Source organism: Platalea leucorodia (genome assembly GCF_965183815.1).
Source record: "Platalea leucorodia genome assembly, chromosome: 26".
Lineage (NCBI taxonomy): Eukaryota > Metazoa > Chordata > Aves > Pelecaniformes > Threskiornithidae > Platalea > Platalea leucorodia.
The window spans coordinates 780841-808207 of NC_138848.1; the positions used below are offsets into that span (position 1 = coordinate 780841).

Consider the following 27367-nt stretch of genomic DNA (forward strand, 5'->3'; position numbering starts at 1 on the left):
GGCGGCGCCAGCCCCGGTGATTTACCCGTGCCGGGGAAGGTCCGAGGCTGGCAGCCGGCAGCCTCCTTCAGCGCCTCGTCTCTGGGAGGTCCGGGGTGTCCTCAGCTTTCCAGAGAGTTATCTCCAGCGTTCCTGGTGTCATACGAAATACGTTCTAATCATTATCTCTAATTACAAAGGGAAGCTAAATCACAGCGGAATAATGATTGTAGTGCCTTAAATATGATAAAACAAAGAATAATTAACAATGAAGGAGCAGGCTGCAGATAGGACTCCAAAGGGCCCGTATTTCCGTTACCACGTTTCATTCTTGCCCCGCCGCCGCCGGCTGTCGCCTCCCTTGGGCGCAGGGCAGCGTCGGCGAAACCGCGCCAGCGATGGCGCCTGCTCCGTGCCTCCGCAGAGGCCCTCTCGGCATCCAGGGCCGCGCCGTCCCGTGGCAGGTGGGAGGCCGGCGGCTACGGTCAGGCTGGTCAGACCGAAAGGGAAACCCGGCTCTGCCGTCCCCTCCGGGGAGAGGGGAGCGGCCCCCGGGGCTGCAAGGCGAGGCCGGGCACTTTTTGCCACCGAACGCCGCAAGTTTGGGTACGTAGGAGGAGGAAATTGTGCTTTCGAGACGGCAAAGGTCCCGTTCTTTCCTGTTTCGGAGTGGGCTGGAAGCACGAAGCCCTGGGCCCTTTTCTGGCGACCTTGCTCTGCTCGGTCTGTGCCGTCGCCTCTCCGGGGTTTGGCAGCGGAGGTCCCCGTTCCCGACGAGCCCTCGCCGGGATAATCTGGGAATGAGGGATGCGGCTTGCCCCTGCTGTGGGAAGAAGGAAAACTGCTTGTAATCTCTTCCAAGTGGTTTTGCTGTCTCCTTTTCCAGAGCTTACCAGGATGTAAAGCTCGGTGGTTTCCTTCCCGTTACATTTACGCCGGCGAAAGGCTTTTCCTTACATCGCGCTACCATTCCCGGCTTTCGCGAGCGTGTGGCGTGCATGCGAGGTCTAAAAATAGGCTGACGTCGAGTGTTGCCGTATAATAAAATCAAGCCGGAGCTGCTGTTGGCACGAAGCATCCCCTGCGCGGAGCGGAGCGAGGACCCGCAGAAGGCGCTGCGGCGTCTGATGTTGTTGCCGTCGGTTCGGCACGCAGAGCACAGCTGTTACCGAAACACTCAAACACAGCTTTTGCCAAAAATATGTTCTCCCGTGTTCCCATAAACAAAATGGGGAAAAACGCCATCCGGCCTGAAAGCAAAATGGGGCCGTACGGCATCTCCCTGCGCCCGGAGGTGCCCGCGCTGCCTTTTGCCGCGTTCCTCGAAGGGTCGGTCTGGCTTTTTGGCAGGCATCGTGCCGCGAAGAGCAGCGATTCCTGGCTGCCTTCCCCCCCCCCCCCCCCATGTGCTTGCTTCATTTCTGGGACGCCGCAATTCGCGACGTCGGGGAGCAAAGTGAACGTGGGACGGTGACGCTGAAGGCGGTTTTTCCCCCCCAGTCGTTTTGCTGTACGTTACTAGGCTCTCGTAAATGGAAAGAAAAACGCTTCACCGACGGTGACTCGTCGGCTTCAGTGAAAGCGCCGCGTGTTTTACCAGCTCCCTTTTCTTTTTTTAAAGAAATTACAAAGCGTGAGTAAGCACAGTCGTAGCCACGTAATACCCTGAATCTTCCAGGGTTGACACCAGAAACGTTTGGTCGTGGCGTCGAGATGGGATCAAACGCTTAAAATAACGTCGGGGGAAGAGAATCGCAGCGGGGTTTGCCCGCAGCACCCTCTCGGGTCGGCGGCTCCCTGCCTTTGGGAGAGGAGAACGCTCGGGACGTCCCTGGCAATTTTCAGATTAATTAACCAGCACCCCGGCGGCTTATAGGCGCGCGTAGGCATTTAGCGGCCTTAGAGAAACGAGCTTATTTCAGATAGGTTAAGGATGTTCGCCCGCGGGTCCCGGCGCCTTCCCCCGCCGTGATTTTGGCTTTACAGAGGAGGAAAGGACCGAAAGCGGGCGAAGCGCGGGGCGAGGTCAGTAGCGGGAAGAGATCCGGGGCTTCGGAGTCCCTGGCCTCGCGACCCGCTTGCTGAATCGCTTTGCCTCGTCGTCCCGCTACCAAATACTCTAAATATATCCCCGGTGGGCAGCGCTGTGGGAGAAGTCGCCTCTCCGCCTTGACAGCGCTGACCCGGACGCGAAGTCACGTTAGGAAGTGCTCGCGTTGCCTTTTTTTTCTTTTTTTTTTTTTTATTTTTTTAAAGTGTCTTTTAGGTTCCCGAACTTCTCTCCGCTTGCAGGTTTTCAGCCGTGCAGCGCTTCCTCGCAGGACGATGCAAGGATTAAAGTTCGAGAGCGTTTCGAAGGCTTGAAGTCCTCCGCGGCTGGGCGCTGCCCGCGCGTGCTGGCGAAATCCGGCGTTTCTTACGTGGAATGCGGCAAAAACGACGGGGAGAAAAACAAATTCTAGAAGTTTAGGGGGGGGGGCGCGCCAAGAAAACGTGCATTTTTATATTAAAAGCAATTTCATCCAGCTCTTCTGAAGCAAAGCAATGATAGGAGGGGGTTTTTTGTTTCAAAGGCGTACAACCTGGCTCTTTAGGAGTAAAATCAGGCAAAGCTTGCTATGCATACGTAGCGACATTAAGAACGCTTTGCTTCTCGTCTCAAACGCGTAGTCTTAAAACTCTGGTGATGTAGGTAGGTGTATTTTGGGGCAGAAATAAATGAAAAATAACGCATACCGAGCCCTGGCTGGCGGCGGACGACGGCCTCCCCGCTCTCGCCCAGGTGGGGAGCAGTGAAGCTGCTGGAGGCTGAGGGAGTTGGTAATTTCGAGTGAAGCCAACCCAGGGATGTTATTTTGTGGTTTAAAAAGGGGTAAAACCGGGCCATCTCGGGTCACCGGTTAACGACCCGCTTGGCGTTCCTGGCGTGTTTTGGTTTACCCCAACAGCAGGGAAGACGCGTCAAATCCAGCAGCGGAACAAATCCTTTGGCAAATCGGCTCTTTCTCTCTTTTTCGCGTGCTTCGAAGGCGTCTCATCGGCGGGCGCGATCGCTTTCCTGCAGCGCCCCGCGCCGCGGCGATGATGCCGCTGGCGGGTCGTGACATCACGCTTGTTCCTTTCCTATAGCAACAGAGCGTCGCCCTCCGACGCGGCCGGGGCTCCCCTGCAGCACCCTTTCCCCGACGTGCACGGATAACAGTAAGCAGTTTTATTGCGTATATTTAAGGACTCTCGCATATTTGCGGTGAGGCTTCAGCCCGCTGGGGTTTTCATCTCCTTTCGAGTGCAGCGCTTTTAGTTATTTCAGATTCGGGCCCCGGCTCGCCCTCCCGTCCGTTAATTAGCGATAACGGACCCGACCCACCTCAGCACCGCGCTGCTTCGTAGCTGTGAAAAACAAGGTGGAATATTCCTGGTGTTAATTTAACCGCGTCGTGCCCTCGCTCCGCCGGAGCGCGGTTCCCGCGTGCCCGGGAGCGCCTACATCGCGGCTTTCAAAAGCGGTTTTAATTTCCTCCTCCCGCCCCGGTGAGCCGTCGGTCATCGGCATCGCCAAGCGACAAGGCAGAAATCCAGGCAGCGGCAAAGCGTCTCTTAATTCATAAATCCTCCCGAGGCTCCGTCGCACGAAGCCTATAGCCGCAAGGCAGAGATGGGGGGAAAACTTTATAAACGCCATCGTTTTTTGGATGATTTGCGCGGCGCTGAGCCGGGCTTTCTCGGCCTCGGGAAGCACGGCGTTTTGGCCGGTGCGTGGTTAGAAACGCCGGCGCGCGTCCCGAGCCCGGCGGGCGACGCGATGGCGTGCGCGCGCCCGCCGGGCCGGGGAAGGTTTCGGCTGGCGCTTGGAGCGGATCTCCGTTCGGCGGTTCGGGAGTTGCGTCGCCGTTCCTAAACACTCAGCGAAACGGCTGAAATAGCGGAAAAACGAAAATCCGCCGTCCCGGTCTGTTTGTGCCCGAGGAGCGGTGCCTGCTCTTCAGGTGACGCTCTTCTCCGCAGCGATTAGCCGAGCGGTCTGGGAGCTTTCGCCGGCCTGTTCGGATTATTCGTTTCCTCGTCCTGAAAATAATTACCGCCGACAGACAACTATTGAAGTCGGATTGTTCCAAACCGTGAACTTCAGCCCGTTAAAGGTGTGTTTATCCTGCAGTTGCCCCAGGTTTTTTTCTTTATGGTCTACTGAGGTAGCTGAATTTTTATTTTCCCCCCCTCTCCTCCTTGATTTTTATTAGCTGAGTCTCATTAGGGAGTTCCATACCGGTGCGCCTCCAAGCCTGCCCAGACCACAGCTGTGGAGCAGACCTGAGGAAAAGAGGGGAAACAACCAAAAAAAACCAAAACAAAACAAAAAAAAAAAACCCAAACCCCCACCGTTTTCCAGAACCTGGTCATAAAAAGGGGGTTGCGAGGAGGTGGCCTGGTGCCAGGCCTCAGGTTATCGGTGGAAAATCCTCACCTCCGCCTTCCGAAGCAGAACGCCTCCCAATACGCTTCGCCACACTGGAAGTTTAGGGGTAAAAAGGCACGAACGTGCGGTTTTTAAATACGAGTTATTGCCAAACCCTGCCTGCGGGTGCCGGGATCTGGCTCGCGCCGCCTCCCGGCGCTGAGGGTCCTACGCCAGGCAGAGCCGGCCGGGGTCACCGGTCCCCCTCGGCGGGGTGAAAACAAGGCGAAAACCTGCCGGTTTGGGTTCGAGAGATGGGCGAACTGCCGGCGCGATCTGGCCGGTGGAGGGATGAGCGACCACCACGGAGAGCTGAGCGCGGCGGAGGGATGAGCGAGTCCCTCGGCTGCTGGTTACGGGGCTCGGCTGGCCGCGCTTTTGGCTTCCCGGCTGGAGGAACCATGGCGGAGGCGGGCGGCTTTGCCACCATCGGCTTCTCCAGCAGAGAAGGATATCGGCGGGAGCGGCGGTTTCCCCGCTGCTGGCCGTGCCCTCGCCCCGCTCGGTGCTCCGGTCCCTCTGGCCGATCCCCCTCCAGATTCGGTTGGCCCCCGGGGACGTTTGCCGGCCAGCGTTGAACCGGAGTCATCCTCTGCGGAGCCGCTCTCCTCCGGTCCGGTCGCCTGTCCCCCGCCATCAGATGGCAGCAGGGCACCGTCATCATCATCATCATCGCTGGGGACGGGGAGGAGGAGAAGCGAAGCGCGGTGTTTGGGACGGAGGGAGCGCGGAGCGGCTCCCGACCCCTCTGCTCTCCCGACGGTAACGTGGTCTCTCTCCGCTCTTTGCAGTTGACATGGATGATGAAGACGGCCGGTGCCTGCTAGATGTAATTTGGTAAGTAGCACCGCGCCGCGAGCTGGGCGCCGCGGCGGCTCGGCGGCTCTCCCGCCGGTCTGGGGAAGGCGTAGGGGTGGGAAGGGGCTTTCTGCCACCCTCGGTCTGTGGGCGCATCCCCGTCGGTCACCGGGGCTTCTCCAGAGCCAAAAATCACCCGGGGTGTGCTCCGAAGGGTCTGCGAACCTCCCAAACTTACAAACCCCTCCCGATTTATGGGGTTTGCTTCCCCCGGCGAAGCTCGGAGGGCTCCGGGCTCCTCCGGCGCTGTGCCCCAGGAGGTTTCACGCGACTTTACGGGAGGAAAGACAGACTGCATCCCACCCCTCGCTTGCCCCGCTTGCGTTATGAATAAATCCCACCTCTCTGATGTTCGGCCGGCAGCTATGCCTTTTTTTTTTTTGCACCCCCGCCCTTGCTGGCCGCCGGCGGCGCCGGGCTGGGGATGCTCGTTAGCGGGTCGCCCAAATGATTTTTTTTGACAAATTGCCTGTCAGCAGCCAACGCGGGCTAATTTTCCAAATATTCTGAAACGGTTGGTAACTGGGGCTTTGCGGACCTACCGGGGGAAGGGGAATAAGGCAGCGTCAGCCACCCGGGAGAAGAAAACCGATCTTCTCGGGGCACCTATACGTTAAGTTATAGCTGTAACCGAGCGCAGCCGCTGCAGCGTCAGTCGGCGCACCTCGTTCGTTACTGCGTTTCAGAGCGCTCAAAGTTACGTTAATGCGTTAATTAGAAACAGGCGTTGCGCTCCCGACTCCGGCGGGTCACGTGTTGCGTCCCTAAACGCTTTTCGTGTGTTGTTTTGCAGCGATCCTCAGGCCTTGAACGATTTTTTACATGGATCCGAAAAGGTGAGCCCACGACTCGGTTCTGTTCGCCAAAAACTTTAACGCAAACTTCCTTTTCTTTTTTTTTTTTTTTTTAAACAAACGATGAGTTTTTCTAAAGAAACCCCCGAGTTCAGGATCTTTTTAGTTTTCAGGAGTTTTTAGGACCCCAGGCAAGCGCACCGGGCAGCTCTCGGGCCGGCAGCTCCCGCCGCTGCCCGTGCGGAGCGGCCGGCCGGGGTTTTGGGGCACTTTGAGCCGAAACGGGGTGCCTGCCGGCAGGAGACGGGGTCGGGGAGGGATGCTGCCCCGCCGCTGCCCTCGGCGCTTTCCAGGGGCTGCCCGTCAGCACTGCGCTCTTTTTTATTTTTTTTTGTCCATTTTTTTTTTTTTTCCATGCCGTATCTAAAGAAAGTAAACGAAATCTTTTCAATTACAGATTGACAGTGATGATCTCCTGGACAACACAGGAGATGCAGCCAGTGCCTTTTTTGAAGGTGCTGGGGTATGTATTTTTTTAATTTATACTTGGGGAACATCAGCTTAGAAACCTTTCTTTTTTTTTTTTTTTTTTTTTTGGTCTTTTTTTTTTTTTTTTTTTTTGGTCTTTTTTTTGTTTCATAGGCTCGTTTTTCATCCGTTTCCCAGGTCTGGCAAAAGAGGCAGGACGCAGGGATTATTCCCCAAGGTTTATAGAGAAATAGCTCCGACAGGTGCCCCACGTATCGGGGGAGAAAAGTTGATTTCGGTGCAGATATAAACTCTGCTTTCAACCTGGGAAGAGCTCGGAGGATAGAAAAATCAGGTGAAGAGAGAGGAAGGAGTAAGCGTGCTCTCGCGCCTCGAAGGCAGCGGAGAGAATCTGGAAGAATGCTTAAAAAAGGGGGTGAGGAGAAAAGCGCCCTTCCTCCTCGCTGCCCCCGGGCCGGAGCGCTGCCTGTCCTGGCCACAGCGAAGCTGAGATGCCTGGAAGTAGATTCTCAAAATCCTCTTTTTTTTTTTTTGCCCTTTTCCCCCGGAGCATGGGTTACTCTGCATGGATAACATTCAAGCATGAAGGTCTTTTTTTTTTTTTTCCTTTTTTTCCTCTATTTCCACTTACATTGTGCTAAGAGTCTTGATTTTTTTTTTTCCCCTCCCTCCTCCATTGCACTTTATTTTTTTTACAAAGACTTTGGGTAAAGCTGCCGATGCTTTATAACCACTAAATTTATCTCGCAGTGAGGTTTACTTCTACTTTGATTATTTTTTCTTTTTCAATTAATTTTATTTTTCAACTTCCTAGTCGCTCTGTGTTGTACCAAACCTGACGGCCCAGGGCTGGCGGGGTCCGAGGGTAGGCTGCACGGCGCTTTTCTCTTATTTTCCCGGTTCTTCCCGCCGCGGCCCTCGCTGCGCGCGAGGTGCCGGCCCCGGGACGCCCTTCCCAGGCCCTCGCTTCCTTGAGTCTTTAGCCTTGTTCCCAGAATACGGAATTTCCGATCCCAACAGCGGCTTAATTTTTAAGAGTAAGAAAGGCAAGGAACGTGTTCTGAGCCCCTGTAGTTGGTGGCATCGGAATGGCTTTAACGCGCGAAAACGTAAAGCGTTTAAGCCACCCTCGGGCCGCCGCTAGCCAGCTCGGCCACCGGCCCCCTCCATCCCTCAAAGCGAGCCATTCGATGGCCGTCTCGACCGATGCCGCCCGTTAAGTCGGGCTCTGCCAGGGTTGCCAAAATGCTTTCCACGCTTAGCAAACGGAGGCGCGGGCTCGCTGTCCGCCCCCTCCTCTCCGAGGCGGCTCAGGAAAGCCGTTGAAAGCCCCCTTCCCCGTGCTCGAGCTCAATGCCTTCTTCTTTCTTCTCCCCTCTGACCCGCCATCCCCCAGCTGCACGTACAAGAGTCCTCCGGCAACCATCTGAGCACCGAGCAGAGCCAGCCCACGACCAGCGTGGACCTTGACTTTTTAGAAGATGACATCCTGGGGTCACCGTCCAGCGGCGGGGCCAACCTGCAGAACTCGGACCAGCCCTGCGACATCCTCCAGCAGAGCCTGCAGGAGGCGAACATCACCGAGCAGACGCTGGAGGCGGAGGCCGAGCTGGACCTGGGCTCCTTCCAGCTTCCCACCCTCCAGCCGGTGGTGCAGACAGCCTCCGACGGCACCCCGCAGATCTTCTCCAGCGGAGCCGACCTGATCGGGCTGCAGCAACCCGCCGTCCTGACGCACCAAGCCCTGGTGCAGCAGTCGGTAGGAGCGGATGTTGTCAACAAGGCCATCAGCGTTCAGCCTTTCCTCCAGCAGGTCGGCTTGGGGAACGTCACCATCCAGCCCATCTCCAACCTCCAGGGTTTGCCCAACGGCAGCCCCAGCGGGACGCTGGGGATCGGGCCGATTCAGGTGGTCGGGCAGCAAGTGATGGCCATCAACCAGCCGGCCCAGCAGATCATCGCCAAGCAGGTTCAGCCCTCCCAAGTGGCCACCATGCCCGTTGGCAGCTACATCACCCAGACGGCGCCCGAGCAGCAGCAGGTCACCCTGGCCTCGACGGGGGTCTCTCCGCAAAGCGCCGGCCTCGTCATCCAGAAGAACCTGCCGACGGTGGCCACCACGACGTTGAACGGGAACTCCATGTTCGGGAGCGTCTCCGGGACTCAAGGCTCCCAGCCGCTCACCGTCACCTCCAACCTGAGCAGCCCCTTGGTGCAGGCCCAAAACGTCATCATTCACAGGACGCCCACCCCGATTCAGCCCAAACCCGCGGGCGTCCTCCAGCAGAAGCTCTACCAGATCACCCCCAAGCCCTTCGGTTCCAACAACACCACCCTGACCATCCAGAACGAAGCCGCCCTGCAGCAGCAGAAGGCCCAGCAGAACCTGACCTTCATGGCCAGCAAACCCGGGCAGAACGTGGTGCTGTCGGGCTTCCCCCAGGGGCTTCCAGCCAACGTCTTCAAGCAGCCGCCGCCGCAGCAGCAAGCCCTCAGCAAGCCCATGAGCGTCCACCTGCTGAACCAGGGCAGCAGCATCGTCATCCCCGCCCAGCACGTCCCCCAGGCCATGCTGCAGGGCCAGAACCAGTTCCTCCTCCCCGGGCAGCTGGCGGGCGCCTCCGCCGTGCAGATCCCCCAGCAGCTCTCGGCCCTGCAGGCCAACATGGGAGGGCAGATCCTGACCACCTCCCACCCCGGCGGGCAAGCCCATATCATAACTAGCCAAGGGCCGGGCGGACAGCTGATAACCAACCAAGCCTTGCCGGCCCAGATCCTCACCAACCAGAACATCGCCAGCCAGCTGAACCTGGGCCAGGTGCTCACCTCGCAGAACGCCCACGGCACCGCTCACATCCTCTCGGCTCCCATCCAGCTCCAGCCCGGCCAGGTGGGTCAGCCGGCTCTCTTCCAGATGCCCGTTTCGCTGGCGGGCAGCTTGACCACGCAGAGCCAGCCCTCCGTGGCCGCCTCGCTGGGCCAGACGGGGCAGACGGTGATCCAGGGGGTGACGCTGCCCAACCAGGTGGCCATGCTCAACGCCACCGAGAACCTCGGCCAGGCGGTGAGCATCCAAGCCTCCGCCACCACCAGCAGCCAAAGCCCCGGCCTCGTCCAGCCGCAGCCCGCCTCGGGTGCCAGCCTGCTGCCCAGCGCCGACCAGTCCTCCATCCTCACCGTCCAAACCGCCTCCCAGCCGCCCGCTCCGCTCCAGCTCAACGTGCCGCCGCCGCCGCCGCCTCCGCCGCCCGCCCAGCAGCCCGTGACTTCCCAGCCCAGCCCCAGCTTGGCCTCCAGCCCGGAGAAGATCATCCTGGGGCAGGCAGCCGCCGGAGCCGTCATCAACCAGGATTCCATGCAGATGTTCCTGCAGCAGGCAAGTAGAGCCCCTCTGGGCGGCGGCCGCGGCGTTTGCGGCCCGTTGGGTGTTTGGAGACCGCCAGCGAGCGCGGCGGGCTCCGGAGAGCCCCGCGTTCGGGCTCGCTTTACGCACCGCACGTGCTAGAAGTGCTCCCGCGGAGTCTTAATTCTTTACACGTCGTCTTCCCGCCGTAGGGCAATTCCCTTCCTCGGTAGGCGTTTAAATTTAAAGCTGCCGGGAGCAGCGAGCGAGGCTCGGGGCCGCTCTGCGTGTAGTCGAGCGCCTTCGGAAGGAGGAGCCGGTGACGGCTCCGTCCAGGCCACCAAAGCCACCGCCGCGGCGCAGAGGGGTCGGCGCGGACCCGGCGTCCGCCTCCTCCCCGTGCTGCGTCTGCGGGTGGAGCTCAGCCTGCGGCGGCGGCCCTGCCTTCCCACTCGGGGTTTTCTGCCTTCGTTAGCTCGAGTCAGACCTTTAAAAAATAACGGGGCGGCGCTGGAAGCGGCGGCGGCAGCAGCCGGGTGGGCAGCAACACGCGGCGTCTCCTCGCCAGGGTCCCCGCTGCGGGCGCCTTGGGCGCGACCCACCCCTGCGTCGGCGCGAGGAGGGCGAGGGCGGTCCAGCGAGGGCTGCGGGCATCTCGTCTGCCCTTACCTACGTCGGTAAAGGGTTTGGGGACGGTTTAGGCGCCGGATTTGAACCATCAGGGGTTTTCTTTCTTAATTTGTATTGATAAAGGTGGGTGCTGGTCCATAACCTACCACAGTCCCTGAATTATCAGAGAAAGAAATGAGAAGAGAGCAAACGCTCTCTATGATGTTGTTATATTTGTTATTATTACTATTATTGCAATAGTGGGAAGCTTTAAAATTCTCATTTGAGCTTTGTTTTGGCATAACTGGTCGTCTTTCTAGGTATTTGGGCTTGATGCTGACGGTCACCTCCCGGTATTTTAGCGTAATTAAAACCAGGCGTCCGCCTGTGACCAAGGGGTTACAGTTCGAGCCGTCGCCGGGGGTTTAAGAAGCTCGTGACCCCCGTGATTCCAGGATTCGGAAGCAGCGAAAACCCTTCCCGGCATCGGGAGAAGCCGGCGCGCAGGGTTCGGCACGCGCGGTGCGCCCCGGCTCCTCCGGTTCTTGTCTCTGTTTGCCGTTTGACGCAGGTTGCGGTGCCAGGTAGGGCGTTACCGCCTGGCCGTACCGGCGCAGGGCTTCTCCCGCCTTTCACCGGAGGCTTTTTCCCGGGATTTACCTAAATCTGCGATTGCGGTTGCGTTATCGGACGGGTCCCGGTGCCTTCCCCTGCAAAGTCCCTCTCCCACCTCCAGAGAGAGCTGTTCCCCTCGCCGGCCTCTCCTGCCAGCCGGGAGCCCTGGGAGGCGCCGCGCCCGGGGCGAGAGCAGCCATGGCTTTCCCTTTGGCAGCCGCCTTGCGGCGTTGCCGATGAAGTAGGTATGGCGGTGCCGGGAAGAGCGCGGGGAAGGGTGCGGCGAGAGGCAGGCGAAGGAGGACCCGTAAATGTGGTCAGATAAAGGACGGGAGCCGGCGGCACGGCGGGAGAGGGCACCGAATCCCTCGGCGGGGATCCCTCCCGGTTCTCCCGGCAAGAGCGGGGACCCCCGAGCGCCGTCGTGAGAACCGCCGCGGGGGAGAGCTGGCCGCGGGGATGCTTCTCCCCGGCCGTGGGGCGCGTCCCCGAGCGTTCGGTGCCGGTCAAGCCGCACGTGGCGGCTTGCGGTGACCCCGAGTCCTGCCGGGGAAGGGTTCCCCCAACCACCGGCACAGCCGAACCGCCCCGGGGCGGCGTACGCTCGCAAAGATGGAGGCGGTGCTGCCGGTGGAACCGCCGCTCTGGGCCGGCCCGGGGCGCATCGCCCACGTGCGGAGCATGCTGCCGTAGGGAAAACCGCTCCGGCAGCAGAAAACCGCGCGCTGGAGCGCATCGTGCGTGCTACAGCAGAGGGTTCGGGTGACATCGGACATCTCCCGGCGTTGATTTTTGCCCTGCTCGTCTTTAAAGCTTCCAAGCTCTTCCTGCCGTCCGGTTTTCTCCGCCGGATCCGCGCGTAGCCAACGGAACGGCCGCGGTTTTGCTTCCGAAGCGAAGCAGCCGGGTTTGCTCCGCTCGCCTTGGCGGAAAGGAGAGGGGAGGAGTGCTCCTCCGTGCCCGGCAGGATGCTCCCTCCTGCAGCCGCCAGCTCGGCGCCCAGAATTAAGCGGACTCCGGTACTTTCTCGCTCGGCGAAGGCGAGCTGCCGGGCCAGCCGTTGGCGGGGGTTCAGCCCCTGCGCCCCGAACCGCAACTCGCAGCCCCGGGCACGCAGGACGGGCCAGCCGCGGCCGAAGCCGGGGGGCCGCGGGAGCCCCCTCTCCGCCCGGAGGTGGGGATGCCGCCCAGCTCCCCCGCGGCCGGCCTGCGGCTCTCCTCCCCCTGCCAGCCACCCCGCCGTCCGTCCCTCTGTCCGTCCGTCTCCTCCGGCTGCTCCCGCTCGCTTGCCTGCAGGTCCTCACTAACCCTGAAAGCTGCTGCCGCCCTGCCTTGCTTTCTCTCCTCTCCCTTCGCGCTCGCGAGCCGCTCTCCGGTACGTTTTCATCCCTGCCGCAGGCTTTATGACTTTTTTTTCCCCCCAATTCTTTCTATTTCCATAGCGCTTGGAATACCGTAACTGCTCTTCATCAGAGGGGTGTTGTGAGGCAGAGCGCAGCTCCCGGGGTGAACCTCCCCCCAGAAATTTAAATAGCGGGACGCTGCGCGGGCGCTCGCAGCCGCGAGGGCCGTTAGGGCCGTCCTCGTTAGCCCCCGGCCGGTGTTAGCCGCCCCAGCAGCGCTCTGGGGAGCCCCTGGCCCGGACCCCCTTCCCCGGGGGAGCGGCAGCCTCAGAGGTTGGGATCAGCCGCGCTGGGGAAGGCGGGCGGGATACATCCGAGCCTTGCTCCGGGCCAGTCCCCAGCGTGTTTTTGGGGAAGAAGAGTAGAAAACGCTTCTTCCCGGGTCTGGCGGGGAGGCTGGACGGGCTGGGCATCCCGGGCTGGGCATCCCGGCCCGGGGTCCCTGCCTCGGCCGGCGCGGCCGCGGCATGGAGCTGCCTTTGGAAGCCCGAGCGAAGCCGGGGTAGGTGCCCTCCTGCAGTTTTACCTTATCCCGGCCTCAAAAACGCTTTTAAAAGCGACCCTGGGGCACGCTCGGGCTGGGCGAGTCCGGCGGCGGTGCCGCGTCCCCGGGCGGGCCGGGGGCTGCCGCAGCAGCCTCACCCCGGCCTTAGGGAGGGCGCTAGGGCAGAGCGGCCGAGAGCAGGAGCTCCTTCTCCCGGGGCTCCGTTACCGCAGGAGGCAGAGGCGCTCTGCCAGCCGTTCGCCAAGCCGCTTTCAGAGCGGTTTGCGCTGCCCGCGCGCTCGGCCGTCGCGTTCGACGGAGCCGAGAAACCCGTGGGCATCTTCGAGGGCAAAATTTCCTTCCTGAGCTTCGACTAACTTCTTCCTCTTTCCTTCTCTGTTTCAGTTACCTGCAGGGCAGCAGAAGCTCCCTGGAGCCTCCCCGTCCCCTTCGCTACCTCATCCTCCCCTGGGGGAGAGCCCGCAGCTCCCGGCCGCCCACCTCTCCCAAATGCAGTCCCCCCACCCCTCCCGGCCCCCCTCCCAGCCCCAGCCCCTCTCCCGGCCCCCCTCCCGGCCCCACTCGCGCCCCCCCTCCCAGCCGCAGACCCTCTCCCGGCCCCCCTCCGAGCCGCTCTCCCGCTCCTGCACGCCGCAGGCCGCCATGCCCAGCCTCTACGTCATCCAGAACCAGCTGGCCTCGTCCCCCCTCGGCGGGGGGCAGCACCCCCTGCGCCCGCCCTCCCAGCCCCAGCCGCCCTTCCAGCCGCCGCCGGCGCAGGCAGAAGCCGCCCCGCCGCCGGCGCAGCTCCAGGTCCAGCTCCCGGCGCCGGCGGAGGTCCAGCACGCCCACTCCCCCCACTTCCAGCTGCAGTTTCCATCCCAGGGCCAGATCAAACCCCCCACTCCCACCCACGCTCTCCACCTAACTGCGGAGCAGCAGAGGAGCTTTCCGATGGTCCCGAGCCAATTCCAAACCCTCCCGGCCATCCCCAACCCCGCTCCTCAGCAGAAGCAAATACTGGACAGGTTCCAGCAGGTAAATAAGTGCCGTCGAGGGTCTCACGCCGGGCGTAGGTCAGGAGGGAGGTAGCGTGGCAAAAGCGCGGCCGCGAGCCTCCCGCCGGCAGGGAGCGGAGGGATTAAAGGCAAAATCGGAAGCAAAACCCGTCTGGTTCCTCCCCGGCGGGTCCCGGGGGCTTCTGCCGTAGAGCTGAACCGGGCGCCGCTTCCTCGGCGCAGCCCCCTTGCTCTTGGCGGGGTTTTGGGGTGCCGAGCGGGTTTGTGCCGTGGGTTACGTCTGGCTCTGCCGCCTGCCGTCGCGGGAACGCGCGCGCATACCTTGACGCGTAGAGGCGTCTTCCGCGGGTGCGATTTACATGTCGGCGTGTCAATAAGACGAGGAGGAGGCGTTGGCGACAACAGAACTAAAAGCGTCCCCGTTTTCCCGTGACGAGCACCCCCCGAGAGCTGTCCTCTCCGGGCAGGGGTCGCATCCTGCCCGCGTTGGTGCTTTGGGGGGCGCGGGTATCCCAGGAGGATGCTCGGGGAGCAGGCCGGCCCTCGTTAGCAGTGCCTCGCCGATGGAGGGAGGGTCAGGGACGTCCCGGCGAAGCACCTGAAAAAAAACAGGCTTCTAAAATGAAGCTGCAGTTATTTATTTTGCATTCGCTCGCCGGGGGGGAGAGGAACGGGGGGCGAAAAGGGCAGCGCTTGAGCTTGGTTTGATCGAACTGCGTGTTAACTTCAAGCGAGCTCCCCCACAAGGACCCGATTGGCGTTTTTCCGGCACGCTGTCCCGTGGCTTAGCCCCCGGGCGCCGGCGGAGCTGGACGGGGGGAGCTCGGTTCGCCTTTTCCTGCTGCTCTGGCGTCCGTCTCCCAGCGCCGAGGCTGGGGGGAGCGACGGGGCCAGCGCGGCAAACGCCCCCTTCCCTCCTCGTGCGTTCGCGCCGAATCGCCGGCGCTCGCCGATTAAAAAAGCGATGGGTTTAGGGCACGTTTTCACCTCCTGGGTTGTGGTTTTTTTTGTTGTTGTTGTTCTCCCGCACAGGTGCCCCAGGGGATCATCCTGCAAGCGAAGCAGCAGCCCCCCACCAGCCAGGCTTCCCCCGCGCTCGGCCAGTTCAGCAGCCCCTCCTCCTCCGTCCTGGTGAGCGGCCAGGGGCAGCCGGTGGCGGCGACGACGACGCCAGCCCCCGCGCACAGCCACGCGCCCGCCGCCCTCCCGCCTTCCACCGCAGGTTCGTGCCGCTGGCTCCGACTCTCGGGCAGGGGTAAAAAAACCCAGGGGGGCGGCGCGGCGCACGAGCGTCGCATCGCCCGTGGTTTGGGAGAGCCAAGTTGCTGGAGCCACGCTTGGCGCGCGAGAAAAGGGCGGCGGGGTGAAAGCTGCCGGCGCAGGGAGCCGGGGTCGGGGCGATCGAACTCTGCTGCTCGTTGGCGCTTGGTTTTTTCGATAAAGCTCGGTCTTTCGGGATGAAACGCGCTGGGGGAACCCAGGACAACGTTATTTATTATCTAGGCTTGGACTTAAACACGAAACCCCCGCCTGTTTTACGTTTGCTAGGCATCACCGCCCCGGTTCCTGCAGAGAGTAAAACCTTCTCCAGCGTTTCCACGCCGATCTCTGCTGGGAAGGCGGCCGCAGCCCAGGGGAAGCCAGGAACGCCTCTCGCCATACAGCAGCCGGTGCAGGTGAGGAAGCGTTTTTCGTGGTTTTCCACCTTAGTCCAAGGTTTTCCACCTTGAGAGTACACGAATCTGTCAGCGTTCCCCTCCGTTTTATCAAAAAGGAAGAATTACTTTCCAGAAACCTCTTTCTTCCGCTTTTAAAGCCCTAAACGTGATACAAAATTAACCGATGTTAATGAAACCTTTGGGGAGGGGGGCTGCTTTGTTCCTCCTCTTTAAGAGAATCGGTTACTTACCGATGATTTAACGGGGCGTCCGGACCGCTGAGGGAAATTTCTGGAAGTACAAATCGGAATAACTCTTGTTTTTATGGACAAACGCGTCTCGGTGTTTACACCTGAGCAGCGAGGAAGCCGCCTGCGAGCTCTTTCGCCAACGACCGACGTTGTCTTGGCAGGCGGTTTCTCGCTGCGTGTTTTGGCAATTGTTACTTGGTGAAATCACTCCGGGATTCTAAATAAAGCGATTTCTTTTCGTTCCTTCCGCAGACTAAGCCTGGCGTGATCAGTTCTGTCTCAGGCCTGAACCTGGGGAAAGGCCCCTTGCAGATCCAGGTCGTGGGGAAAGGATTATCGCAGCTCGTGCCCTCGGTCCCCGTGCAAAGCCAGCAGCTGGTGAGCTTGCACCGGCGCCCGCGGCGGGTTTCAGAGGCAGAGCCCGCGGAGAGCTCCGCCGCGGGAGGAGCGCGCCGGGGACGGCGCGGCGCGCCTCGCGAGGGCTGCCGACCGTCAGGCTTTGTCGGCGGAAGAAATGAGGTTTATTCGCGGGTTGTTTGCGCGTCCCGTTCACGCGGGCGCTCTGAGCGTGCCAAAATACAAGTACACCAAATTTATCCGGATTTGGTATATTTATGGGTGTATTCAGTACGTATATACCAATTTGTATATTGCGTATAAACGTAAGCGTACGCTAAATACACCAGAAGCCGTTTTGTTTGGGAGAGCGGAAGCCTTCCTCCGTGGTTAAAATCTGCGGGAACCCGCGCTTTCTCCTCCTCCCCTTCCCCCGAATTCGAAGCCCCCTGGATCCATTCTCTTTCCTCCTCGATCTCTCCACGATTTCGCCCCTGTGCCTCGGTTCCCTCCGAAGAGGCTGGATTCCCCCTAGCGCGGGCTCGGTCCGGCCGCCGGCGCGGGTTAAACCCGGCAGCGGCGGCACCCTCTCACCCGTGTCCTTTCTTCTCCCGCCAGTACGACAGCAAGCTCGGTCTGAAGAAAGCCCCGACACTACAGCCCAGCAAGGAAGCCTGGTGAGTGCAGCGGCCGGGGCGAGGAGTTAAAACACGGGGGAACGTCCCGCTGCCGCCGCTCCGGTCGTTACCGTAGCGTATTTCCCCGGCCCTTCTTCCGCGTGCTGCTGTTAGCGCTGGTAAACGGGGAATTCCCTGTGTCAGACCCCCCCCTCCCCAGCAGTTTTCCCTCTCCTCCTTCCTCCCAGTTTCCTGGAGCAGCTGCACAAGCACCAGGGCGCGGTGCTGCACCCCGACTACAAGACCTCGTTCCGCTCCTTCGACGATGCCTTGCAGCGGCTCCTGCCCTACCACGTCTACCAGGGGATGCTGCCCTCCGCCCAGGACTACAGGAAGGGTGAGTCCTCCCAGGGGACGGCGCAATCCGCGGCTGCTCGAACCTGAGGACAGTGGATTGAGCTTTAAAAAAAAGTGGGGTTTTAGTACCGAAAAAAGACGGAGAGACTATCTGTGCCTTCGCTCCAGAAAAACATACATTCCCAAGGCAACGTATTTGACGTTTTCTGACCGGGAATAGTCCAAAGCGACGTTCAAGTCTTGTCGCAGCCTCTGCGCGTTTTGAGAAATCGTTAAAACAGGCCTTAGCAGATTCTTAACGACCCCAGCAATTAAAAATTACACCGAACCCCTTTTTTCAGGGTCTCCCCCAGGGGAGTCCGCTGAAAAAGCTAATAACAAAGAGCCGCCGGCCCCGTATCTGCGTTCGCCTTGTGACGCAACCTTTCTTTTCTCCCCGTCCTCCTCTTCCTCGCAGTGGACGAGGAGTTCGAAGTGGTGTCCACCCAGCTGCTAAAGCGCACCCAAGCGATGCTGAACAAGTACCGCCTGCTGCTCTTAGAGGAGTCCCGGGTGAGTCCTGCCTCCCGCCCGCGGGGCTGCGAAGGCGGTCGCTTCCCCGCCGCGGGCCGCTCGCCTCCACCCGCGGCTTGGCGGTTCCTGGCGCGACGGCTGTGCGGCGTGGCACCGTGGCGGGCTACGGGCGCTGTCCCGCTGGATTTTTGCAGAGATGGGACCGTGCCATCGGCTCGGTCCGGTCTCGGCAAGCGACGGGTGTTTCCCGGGCCGTGAGTTCGGCAGAAGGCAGCTCTGCGTTGAGCCTTTGTGGCTTCTTTCCGAACGGGGATGGGGAAAAACGGGGAGAATAACAAACGGCGTTCAGGTGGCGATGTGTAACCGCAGCCGCTCTTCCTCCCCGTCCCTCTCCTCTCCTCCTCTCCCTTCTCCGTTCTCTTCCTCGTCGCAGAGAGTCAGTCCTTCTGCGGAGATGGTGATGATCGACCGCATGTTTATACAGGAAGAAAAGACCATGTTAGCGCTCGACAAGCAACTGGCGAAGGAGAAACCAGGTGGGAGGCGAATTGTTTCTGTTGTTCGTCCGCCTTTTGTAACCGCGTGCTTGGGTTTTGCCGTTTTCCCCCTCTGGGGGGACTCGGCGTGAGGTCTCCTGCTCAGGGCAGGGCGGCGGCGGCCGGGGTCAGCGGGGATTTGGGGGAAAAGCTGTCAGAAACCAGAGCGAGCGTTGCCTGCTGCCGTCTGTACTCCTCCCTGCCCGCTCCGGCGTTAAAGATCTCGGTGGCCCACGTCTTACTGAACGCAAAGCGCGCGCGGCGTCCAGGCTCCCGGCAAATCGCTCCCTGTTCCTGCCTGCTCCGGAGGCTCTTTGTTAAAGTCCGGGTTAAGTTACCGCCTCTTTTCCCCGGGCGAGGTAACGAGGGATGAGCTCCCTAAGAAGTGGAGGGTCTCGGAGAGAAGAGGGGCTGAGGGGCGGTAAGTTTGTGAGAGGGGGGGGAGATACATCCCGGCGCAGGCGGGCAAATTGGCAAAATATATCTTTTGCGATAATATGATTATAATAATAATAATTTATTTAAAAAATAAATAATAAAGGGGTAGCGTGTTGCGCTCGCGCTAACGGCTGAGGTGGTGTTTCCGTTCCAGACGAGTACGTCTCCTCGTCCTCCCGCTCGCAGAGCCTCTCCTCCTCGGCGGCCCTGGCCTCCGTCTCCAGCGCGGCGCCGGCCCCCGAGAGCCTGAAGGCGCCGGCGGCGCCGGCGGCGCCCCCCATCCACCCCACCAAGCTGGTGATCAAGCACAGCGGGGGCTCCCCGTCCGTCACCTGGGCCAAGGCCTCCCCCTCCCTGGACGGGGACGAGGACGCCTTGCCCTCCCGGAGCAAGCCCCCCATCAAAACCTACGAGGCGCGCAGCCGGATCGGCCTCAAGCTGAAGATCAAGCAGGAGGCCGGGCTCAGCAAAGTGGTCCACAACACCGCCTTGGACCCCGTGCACCAGCCGCCCCCCGTCTGCCGAGTCATCAAAGGGCCCGACCCCCACGGCACCGCCGCCGGCACCGCCGCCGCCTCCACCGCCGCCGGGCAGATGAACGGCACCGTCGACCACGTCGCCTCGGCTCCCGCCGAGAAGAAACCCGTCGTCACCTACTGCCGGCTCCCTCTTCGCAAGACCTACCGCGAGAACGTGGACGCTTTCGTGGCCGAGAAGCCCGCCGACGCCTGCCCCAAGGGCAGCGCCCCGAAAGCCGACAAACTCCCCGGCGCCCTCGTCGTCAAGCAGGAGGACGGGTCCCGGAGCGTCATCACCTCCCACAAGAGCCAGGACAGCCCCTCGGCGGCGGCCGCTGCGGAGAAGAGCCGGCCGGAGGAGAGCTCCAAGCTCCTCTTCTTCAACAGGAGCGACGCCCGCTCCCTCGTCCCGCAGGACAGCCCGGCCCCGCCGAAGCCCGACGACTCCACCAGTGGCCTTATGAAGGAGCTTGCGGAAGTCGAGGACGAGTTTTACCGCGGGATGATCAAACCGGAGCCCCCCGACCAGGGCTCGGGCTCCGAACTCGCCTGGGAGGTGCCGCTGCCCCCGGCCAAGCGCAGGAAGTCGGAATCCTTCGAGGTGGACAACGCCAGCTTCTCCAGCGACAGCCCCCAGGACGACTCCCTCAACGAGCACCTACAGAGCGCCATCGACAGCATCCTCAACCTGCAGCAACCTCAGACTGGGGGCCAGAACGTCCGGACGCCTTCCTCCTCCTACAACTCCTCCTCCTCCCCCTTCTCCTCGCCCGTCCACCGTACGGACGCCTACCTTGCCCCTAATCACAACGGTGGCCTTGGAGCAAGGACGTTGAACAGATAACAGAGAACCAAACGGAGCGGCAGCGGGACACTGAGCGAGGGCCGGAGAGGAGGAGGAGGAGGAGGAAGACGACGACGACGACGAAGACGACGACGCTCTGGCTGGTTGGATGCGGTTGAACCCCGCGGCGGTGCCACCTCCCAGAGACCCGACGGGCCGGGCCTGGGACGGGAGGAGCGGGGAACACGGAGGGCGTCCCGGGGACGCTTCGCCCCGGTGTTTATAGAGACGGGGGTGTTGTTTTGTTTTGTTTTGTTTTGTTTTGTTTTTCTTTTGGGATGTTGTAAAGCGCGAGCGGAGGCTGGGTTTACGATCCGCACGACCTCGACGCGAGCCCGGGGGCGGACTGGTGGGGCCCGTAGGTATTGTCGGCTGTGTAATTTAGATTCTGTAACAAATTGCTAATATGAATATCCGATCGGTCTATTCTCTCTTTCCCCCCCACCCTGCTCCCACCCCGGCCGGCCCTAAGCTCGGAGCACGTCCCGAGGCCAAAGAGGACTCTGCAGTCGTTGCCCCAGGGGCAAAATTTATCCTTCCTTTAAGTTATTTCAGATTCCGCGCGGGCTTTTTGGACCCTCTCCCTGGTCAGCAAAGGGGAAAAAACAAAAAAAAAAACAAAAAAAAGGAGGAAAGCAAGGAAACGCAAACACTAATCGCTAAAAGGAAAAGCAAAGTTTACAGTGAGTTTTGTGCCTGGAGGAGAAGCAAATCCCTCTGGGGCTGGGGAGGGCAGGGGAGGGGGGGGAGGACTCCGGCCCTGCTTTTCCCCGTCACCCCCCGGGCTTTCACGCAGGAAAACGCCAGGAAGGACGAGTTTTCCAAGGGGGAGAAGTCAAAAAAAAGGAGGAATTGTCCGCCGCCAGCGCGCCCTTCCCAAAAAGAAGTATTTTATTTTGTCTGATGCCAGAAGCTGCCGGCAGGATCCGTCCCTTCCCGCTCTGCCTTCGGGCGGCCCTGCCCAGCCGGCGCCGGCCGGGACGCCGCTCTTTTCCCCTTTTCCCTGCCTTTTCCCTGCCTTTTCCCTGCCTTTTCCCTGCCTCCCCCCCCCCAGCCCGGCCTTTTTTTTTTTCCCCCCCTTTTTTGGTCCTTTCGGAGGCAATAAGTGAACCTTGACTTTCAAGTGCCATCGGGCGCGTCTGCCGCCGTCCCGCCCGTTCCCCCCGTGCGTACGCACACCCGCCTCCGCCTGTACGCGCGGGGGGCCTCTCTGCGTACGTCCAGCGGGGTTTTGGGGCGAAACGCTGCGAATCCGGGGCGGAGCGAGCAGCAGAGGCCTCGGGGACCCCCGTGACGGGGGAGAGGGGCCCGCCCCGGGCGGGAGCGGGGAAGGAATGAACGGTATCCGATGTTTTGGGGTGGATTGTTTATTTTTGCTGCTTATTAATTTTTTCCCCCCCTCTCTCGAAGCGATTTCCCCCGCCGCGGTGCAAGGGAGCCTCTGCGCAGCGTTTGGTGGCGTAAACAGGGAGGGATCGCCCTTGGAAACCGAAAACATCCTTTCCTCGCGGCCGGCGGCAGCGTCCCCTCCTCCAAAACCCAACCGACAGCAGGGAAAAAAAAAAAACCCCAAAATTCAGGTTTTGAAAGGCGGGGCAGAGCCGCCGCCCGGCGGGAGTTGGGTTTGGTTTTTTAGGGTGAAAAAGGAGAAGTTGGGGGAAAGAAGGAAAGAGGAGCTGTGCTCCCCTCGCCCTCCCGCCGCGGCGTGCCGTAGGGCTGGAGCGGAGCCAGGGCCGCAGCCGCTCCCTGGGAGCCTCCGCAGGCCGGGATCTGTTCCTTTCCATTGGGGTTTTGGGTTTTTTTTTTTTCCCCTTTGCTTCTATTTTTTTTTTTTTTTAATTTTTTTTTCCAAGAAGGAACCATAAATCTGCTTTTCCCGAGCCTGGGAACGGGCGGCGAGCGCGCTCGGCATTCCTGCCCGCTTGCTCACGGCGCGCTGCCTCCCCGACGCCCGGCCGCAACCCCCCAAATCCCGCTTTTTCCTCCAGAAAATTCCCATATTGATCCGTTTGGGGGAAACCCCCGCTTCCCCGCTCCCTCTTTTCCTCTTTTCTCACCCAAAAAAAGGCCTCGGAGCGCCTGCCGGCGGGGTTCGGCCGGAGGGAAGGGGCTTGGCCGGGTGGGAGCCGGGGTTGGGGGGGGGGGGCAAACCCAAGGCCGTTGTTTTGTTTTGTTTTGTTTGTTTTTTTAATTTTTATTATTATTTTGGTTTGATTTTTCCCGCCCCGTTGGCGGCCCGCGAGCGGCCGGACCCCCGAGCCCCCGGCGCAGCAATAAGGGACGCCGATTCCCAGGCTCAACTATTTGGCGTTTTCTTTTTTATATATACCTACAGATATATAAAAATGTATATTGAAGCGTTTGGGGTTTTCGTTTAGCGTCTAATTTTTTTATTTTTTTTTTTATTTTATTTTTTTCAAACCGAGAAGGAAGCGTGGCTTGGGATCGTTAGCTCCTTATTTTTCCTTTCTCTGCGCGACGGATCCGTTGGAAAACCCGAGGTTTCACCCCAAAAGGGCCGGCCGGCGCCGCGGGGGGCGCGGCCCCCCAGCGTCCCCCAGTTTGGGGAGGAAACTCCAGGTTTGCCCACTGGGATCTTGCGTTGCACCGGGGGGGGAGGCGGGGGGGGGTTGGCCCTTTCCCACCCGTTTTAATCCACATTTTTGGGGGGGACTCTGCTGCCTGGGGGGGGTTAATCCCCATTCTTGGGGGGGGGGAAGGCAAAAAATGGGGGGGCCCCCCCAAATCCCGCCCCGTCCTCGCCCCCGGAGCGTAGCGGGCTGTAACGAGCCCCAAACGAGCCCGACGGCCCCGGTCCCCTCCCGCCCCGCCGGTACCAGTGAACGCTATCACAGTTCGAAACAAAATATAGTACTATAAAATAATTTTGTACTGTATTTATTGTGTATAACGATTTTTTTAAAGAATTATGTACATTTAGTACTTCTGTGTAAATTAAATCGCTCTTCTTTTTAAAAACTGCGCCCGCCTCGCTGGTCGCTGTTGCTTTCGGCAGCCCCGGCGCCAAAGCCGGCCCGCAAAGCCCTCCCGCGCCGGGGAAGGATTGAAAAGGCAGGTAACACCCCAAAGCGGCGGCGGGGGGAGCCGGGCCCCTCGGCCTTTCGGGGGGAATTCGGGGGGCTTTGGGGCTGGCAGGTGCGGGAAGAGAAGGCGTTGGATGGCGAAAGGGGGGGGGGGGGGGGCCGGGGCCCACCCGGAGCGGGGCTGGGGGCTCGGGGAGGAGACCTGGGACCCGGATCCCACCCCTGAGTGGGGCTGGGGGCTTGGGGAGGAGACCCCAGACCCAGATCCCACCCGTGAGTGGGGCTGGGGGCTCGGGGAGGAGACCTGGGACCTGAATCCCACCCGGAGCGGGGCTGGGGTCTCAGGGAGGTGACCCCAGACCCAGATCCCACCCCTGAGTGGGTCTGGGGGCTTGGGGAGGAGACCCCAGACCCAGATCCCACCCCTGAGTGGGTCTGGGGGCTTGGGGAGGAGACCCGGGACCCGGATCCCACCCGTGAGTGGGTCTGGGGGCTCGGGGAGGAGACCCCAGACCCAGATCCCACCCCTGAGTGGGGCTGGGGGCTCGGGGACATGGTCTGGGACCCCGATCCTGGCTTGTGAGTGGGGCTGGGGGCTTTAGGAGGAGACCCCAGACCCAGATCCCACCCATGAATGAGTCTGGGGGCTCGGGGAGGAGACCTGGGACCCCGATCCTGGATTGCGAGTGGGTCTGGGGGCTTTGGGAGGTGACCCCAGACCCAGATCCCACCCCTGAGTGGGGCTGGGGGCTTGGGGACGTGGTCTGGGACCACGATCCTGCATTGTGAGTGGGGCAGGGGGCTTGGGGAGGAGACCCGGGACCCGGATCCCACCCGTGAGTGGGGCTGGGGGCTCGGGGAGGAGACCTGGGACCTGAATCCCACCCGGAGCGGGGCTGGGGTCTCAGGGAGGTGACCCCAGACCCAGATCCCACCCGTGAATGAGTCTGGGGGCTCGGGGAGGAGACCTGGGACCCCGATCCTGGCTTGCGAGTGGGGCTGGGGGCTTGGGGACCAGACCTGGGACCCCGATCCTGGATTGCGAGTGGGTCTGGGGGCTTGGGGACGTGGTCTGGGACCACGATCCCGGCTTGTGAGTGGGGCTGGGGGCTCGGGGAGGAGACTCTGGACCCGGATCCCAACCCACGAGTGGGGCTGGGGGCTCAGGGAGGAGACCCCAGACCCAGATCGCGCCCATGAATGAGTCTGGGGGCTTGGGGAGGAGACCTGGGACCCGGATCTTGACCTACAAGTGGGGCTGAGGGCTTGGGGAGGAGACCCCAGACCCAGATCCTGGATTGCGAGTGGGTCTGGGGGCTTGGGGATGTGGTCTGGGACCCCAGTCCTGGCTTGTGAGTGGGGCTGGGGGCTTGGGGAGGAGACCCCAGACCCAGATTGCGCCCATGAATGAGTCTGGGGGCTCAGGGAGGAGATCTGGGACCCCGATCCTGGCTTGCGAGTGGGTCTGGGGGCTCAGGGAGGAGACCCCAGACCCAAATCTTGACCTATGAGTGGGACTGGGGGCTCGGGGATGATCTGAGCCCCTGATCCCGGCTTGTGAGCGGGGCTGGGGGCTCAGGGAGGAGACCCCAGACCCAGATCCCACCCGTGAGCGGGGCTGGGGGCTCAGGGAGGAGACCCCAGACCCAGATCCCACCCGTGAGTGGGGCTGGGGGCTCGGGGAGGAGACCTGGGACCCTGATCCTGCATTGGGGCTGGGGGCTCAGGGAGGAGACCCCAGACCCAGATCCCACCCGTGAGCGGGGCTGGGGGCTCAGGGAGGAGACCCCAGACCCAGATCCCACCCGTGAGTGGGGCTGGGGGCTCGGGGAGGAGACCTGGGACCCCGATCCTGGCTTGTGAGTGGGGCTGGGGGCTCGGGGAGACCACCGGGGTCCCGGCTCCCACCTGGAGTGGGGCTGGGGTCCGGGGAGCCCCCGGGGCCGTCGCCGCGGGGGGCCGGGGGTCTCGGGAGCGGGGGGCTCGCCCGCGTCCCGCCGGCACGAGCCACGCAGCCGCCGCAGGCCTCGCCAGCGCGGCCGCCGCCTCTCGCCGCCCTCCCCTGCCCCCTCGCCTGCATTAATTTATTAATTTTGGGGGGGTTTTTATGCTTTTATGGCGCGGCCCGGGCCGCCCCCCCCCGCCCCGATGATTTATGTGAATATATTCCCGCCCCGGCCCTTTTCTCCCCGCCGCCGCCTCCGGCCTGGCCGCAGATCCGCCGCGGCACCGCCGGCATCGCCGCGAAGGCGTTCTCCTCCCGTGAAAATAAGAGGGGAGGGGGGGGGGGCGAAAAAAAGGGGAGGAAAAAAGAAAAAAAAAAAAAAAAAAGGCCAAAAGCCAAGAAGCGAGCGGCGCGAGCGGCGTTTCGCCGGGGAAAGCGGCGCCGGGACCCCGCCGCTGTTTTTGGGCCAAAAAGCGCCGGGAAGGGGAAAAAAAAAAAAAACCCCCCGGCTTGGCGAAGCGCCTCGCCGGGAAGGCGAAACCCCCCCAAATCCGCTTCTGTTTTTTGGAGGGGTTGAAGGCGGGAGGAGCGCGGCGGCGGGGTGGGGGGTGTCCGGCGGCACCCCATGGCCGAACCCTCCGGCTGAGCCGGCCGCAGCCCCCCGGGGACCCCCCGCCGGTTTGGGGGCGCGCGCCGGCCCCCCGCCGCCGCCATGTTCAGCTGGATGAGGAAGAACGAGAGGAAGAGCCCGGAGGTGCTCCGCACCGTCACCCAGGGGCTGAAGACCCTCTACAAGAAGAAGCTTTTACCGGTGGAAGAGTTTTACCGCTTCCACGATTTCCACTCGCCGGCGTTGGAAGACGCCGATTTCGACAACAAGCCGATGGTGTTGGTGGTGGGGCAATATTCCACCGGGAAAACCACGTTTATCCGGTACCTGCTGGAGCAGGACATCCCGGGCAGCCGGATCGGCCCCGAGCCCACCACCGACTCCTTCGTGGCCATCATGCACGGCGAGACCGAGGGCACCACGCCGGGCAACGCCCTCATCGTCGATCCCAAAAAACCTTTCCGCAAGCTCAATCCCTTCGGGAATACCTTCCTTAATCGGTGAGCCAGACCCCCCCCCCGCACCCCCCCGCACCCCCCCCGGCGCCGGGCACCCCCCCGGATCGGGATCCCTCCGCGGATTCGCCGGGGTTTGCCCGGTTTTGGCGGTTTCTGGCAATCCCACGCTGCGGCCTGGGGGGGTCCCCCCCCATTATTTGGGGTCCCCCCCCCATTATTTGGGGCCTCCCCTCATTTGGGATCCCCCCCATTATTTGGGGTCCCCACCCATTATTTGGGATCCCCCCATTATTTGGGGCCTCCCCTCATTTGGGGTCCCCCCCCATTATTTGGGGCCTCCCCTCATTGGGATCCCCCCATTATTTGGGGTCCCCACCCATTATTTGGGATCCCCCCCATTATTTGAGGTCCCCCCCCATTTGGGGTCCCCCCCATTATTTGGGATCCCCCCCATTATTTGAGGTCCCCCCCATCATTTGGGATCCCCCCCATTATTTGGGATCCCCCCCATTATTTGAGGTCCCCCCCCATTTGGGGTCCCCCCCATTATTTGGGATCCCCCCCATTATTTGGGGTCTCCCCCCATTATTTGGGGTCCCCCCCATTATTTGGGCCCCCCCCATTTGAGGTCCCCCCCATTATTTGAGGTCCCCCCCATTATTTAGGGTCCCCCCCCATTATTTGGGATCCCCCCCATTATTTAGGGTCCCCCCCCATTATTTGAGGTCCCCCCCATTATTTGGGGTCTCCCCCCATTATTTGGGGTCTCCCCCCATTATTTGGGTCCCCCCCTGTTATTTGGGATCCCCCCCCATTATTTAGGGTCTCCCCCCATTATTTGGGGTCCCCCCCCATTATTTGAGGTCCCCCACATTATTTGGGGTCTCCCCCATTATTTGCCCCCCCCCATTCGGGGTCCCCCCCTTGGGAACGGGGAGGGGGGGGATCCGCTCCCTGCCGCGGGGGGGCCGGGGGGGATGAGCCAGGCCTCAGGAATGCGGCCCCGGAGCCGCCCCCCCCCCGCCCCCCCCCCGCCTCGGAAAGTCGCCGTCAGGGCTGGCGCAGGGAGGGGGGACCCCCCCGGGACCCCCCCGGGACCCCCCCCCCCCCGGACCCCCCCCCCCGGACACGAGTGGGTGCTGCCCACCCGCTCCCCCTTCCCTCCTGCAGCCCCCCGGGGGGGTTCGGGGGGGGCC

The 27367-nt window shown here is 61.6% G+C and overlaps 2 protein-coding genes across 2 annotated transcripts in view; both read left to right on the forward strand.

Moving 5' to 3' along the window:
* Positions 1–20671, forward strand: part of BICRA (BRD4 interacting chromatin remodeling complex associated protein) — a 36425-nt gene extending 15754 nt beyond the window's left edge. Inside the window, exons 2-12 of the mRNA XM_082333591.1 lie at positions 5224–5269; positions 6084–6126; positions 7970–9949; positions 15079–15268; positions 15595–15722; positions 16208–16333; positions 16910–16968; positions 17157–17305; positions 17723–17817; positions 18212–18314; positions 18907–20671. Coding sequence (XP_082189717.1) covers positions 5229–5269; positions 6084–6126; positions 7970–9949; positions 15079–15268; positions 15595–15722; positions 16208–16333; positions 16910–16968; positions 17157–17305; positions 17723–17817; positions 18212–18314; positions 18907–20114 — 4122 coding nt within the window. The 5' untranslated portion in view covers positions 5224–5228 and the 3' untranslated portion in view covers positions 20115–20671. The remainder of the gene's footprint in view (positions 1–5223; positions 5270–6083; positions 6127–7969; positions 9950–15078; positions 15269–15594; positions 15723–16207; positions 16334–16909; positions 16969–17156; positions 17306–17722; positions 17818–18211; positions 18315–18906) is intronic.
* A 4717-nt stretch (positions 20672–25388) lies between these two features.
* EHD2 (EH domain containing 2) overlaps positions 25389–27367 on the forward strand; it is an 11089-nt gene continuing 9110 nt past the window's right edge. The window contains exon 1 of the mRNA XM_082333638.1: positions 25389–26213. Within this exon, the coding sequence (XP_082189764.1) occupies positions 25816–26213 (398 nt within the window). The 5' untranslated portion in view covers positions 25389–25815. The remainder of the gene's footprint in view (positions 26214–27367) is intronic.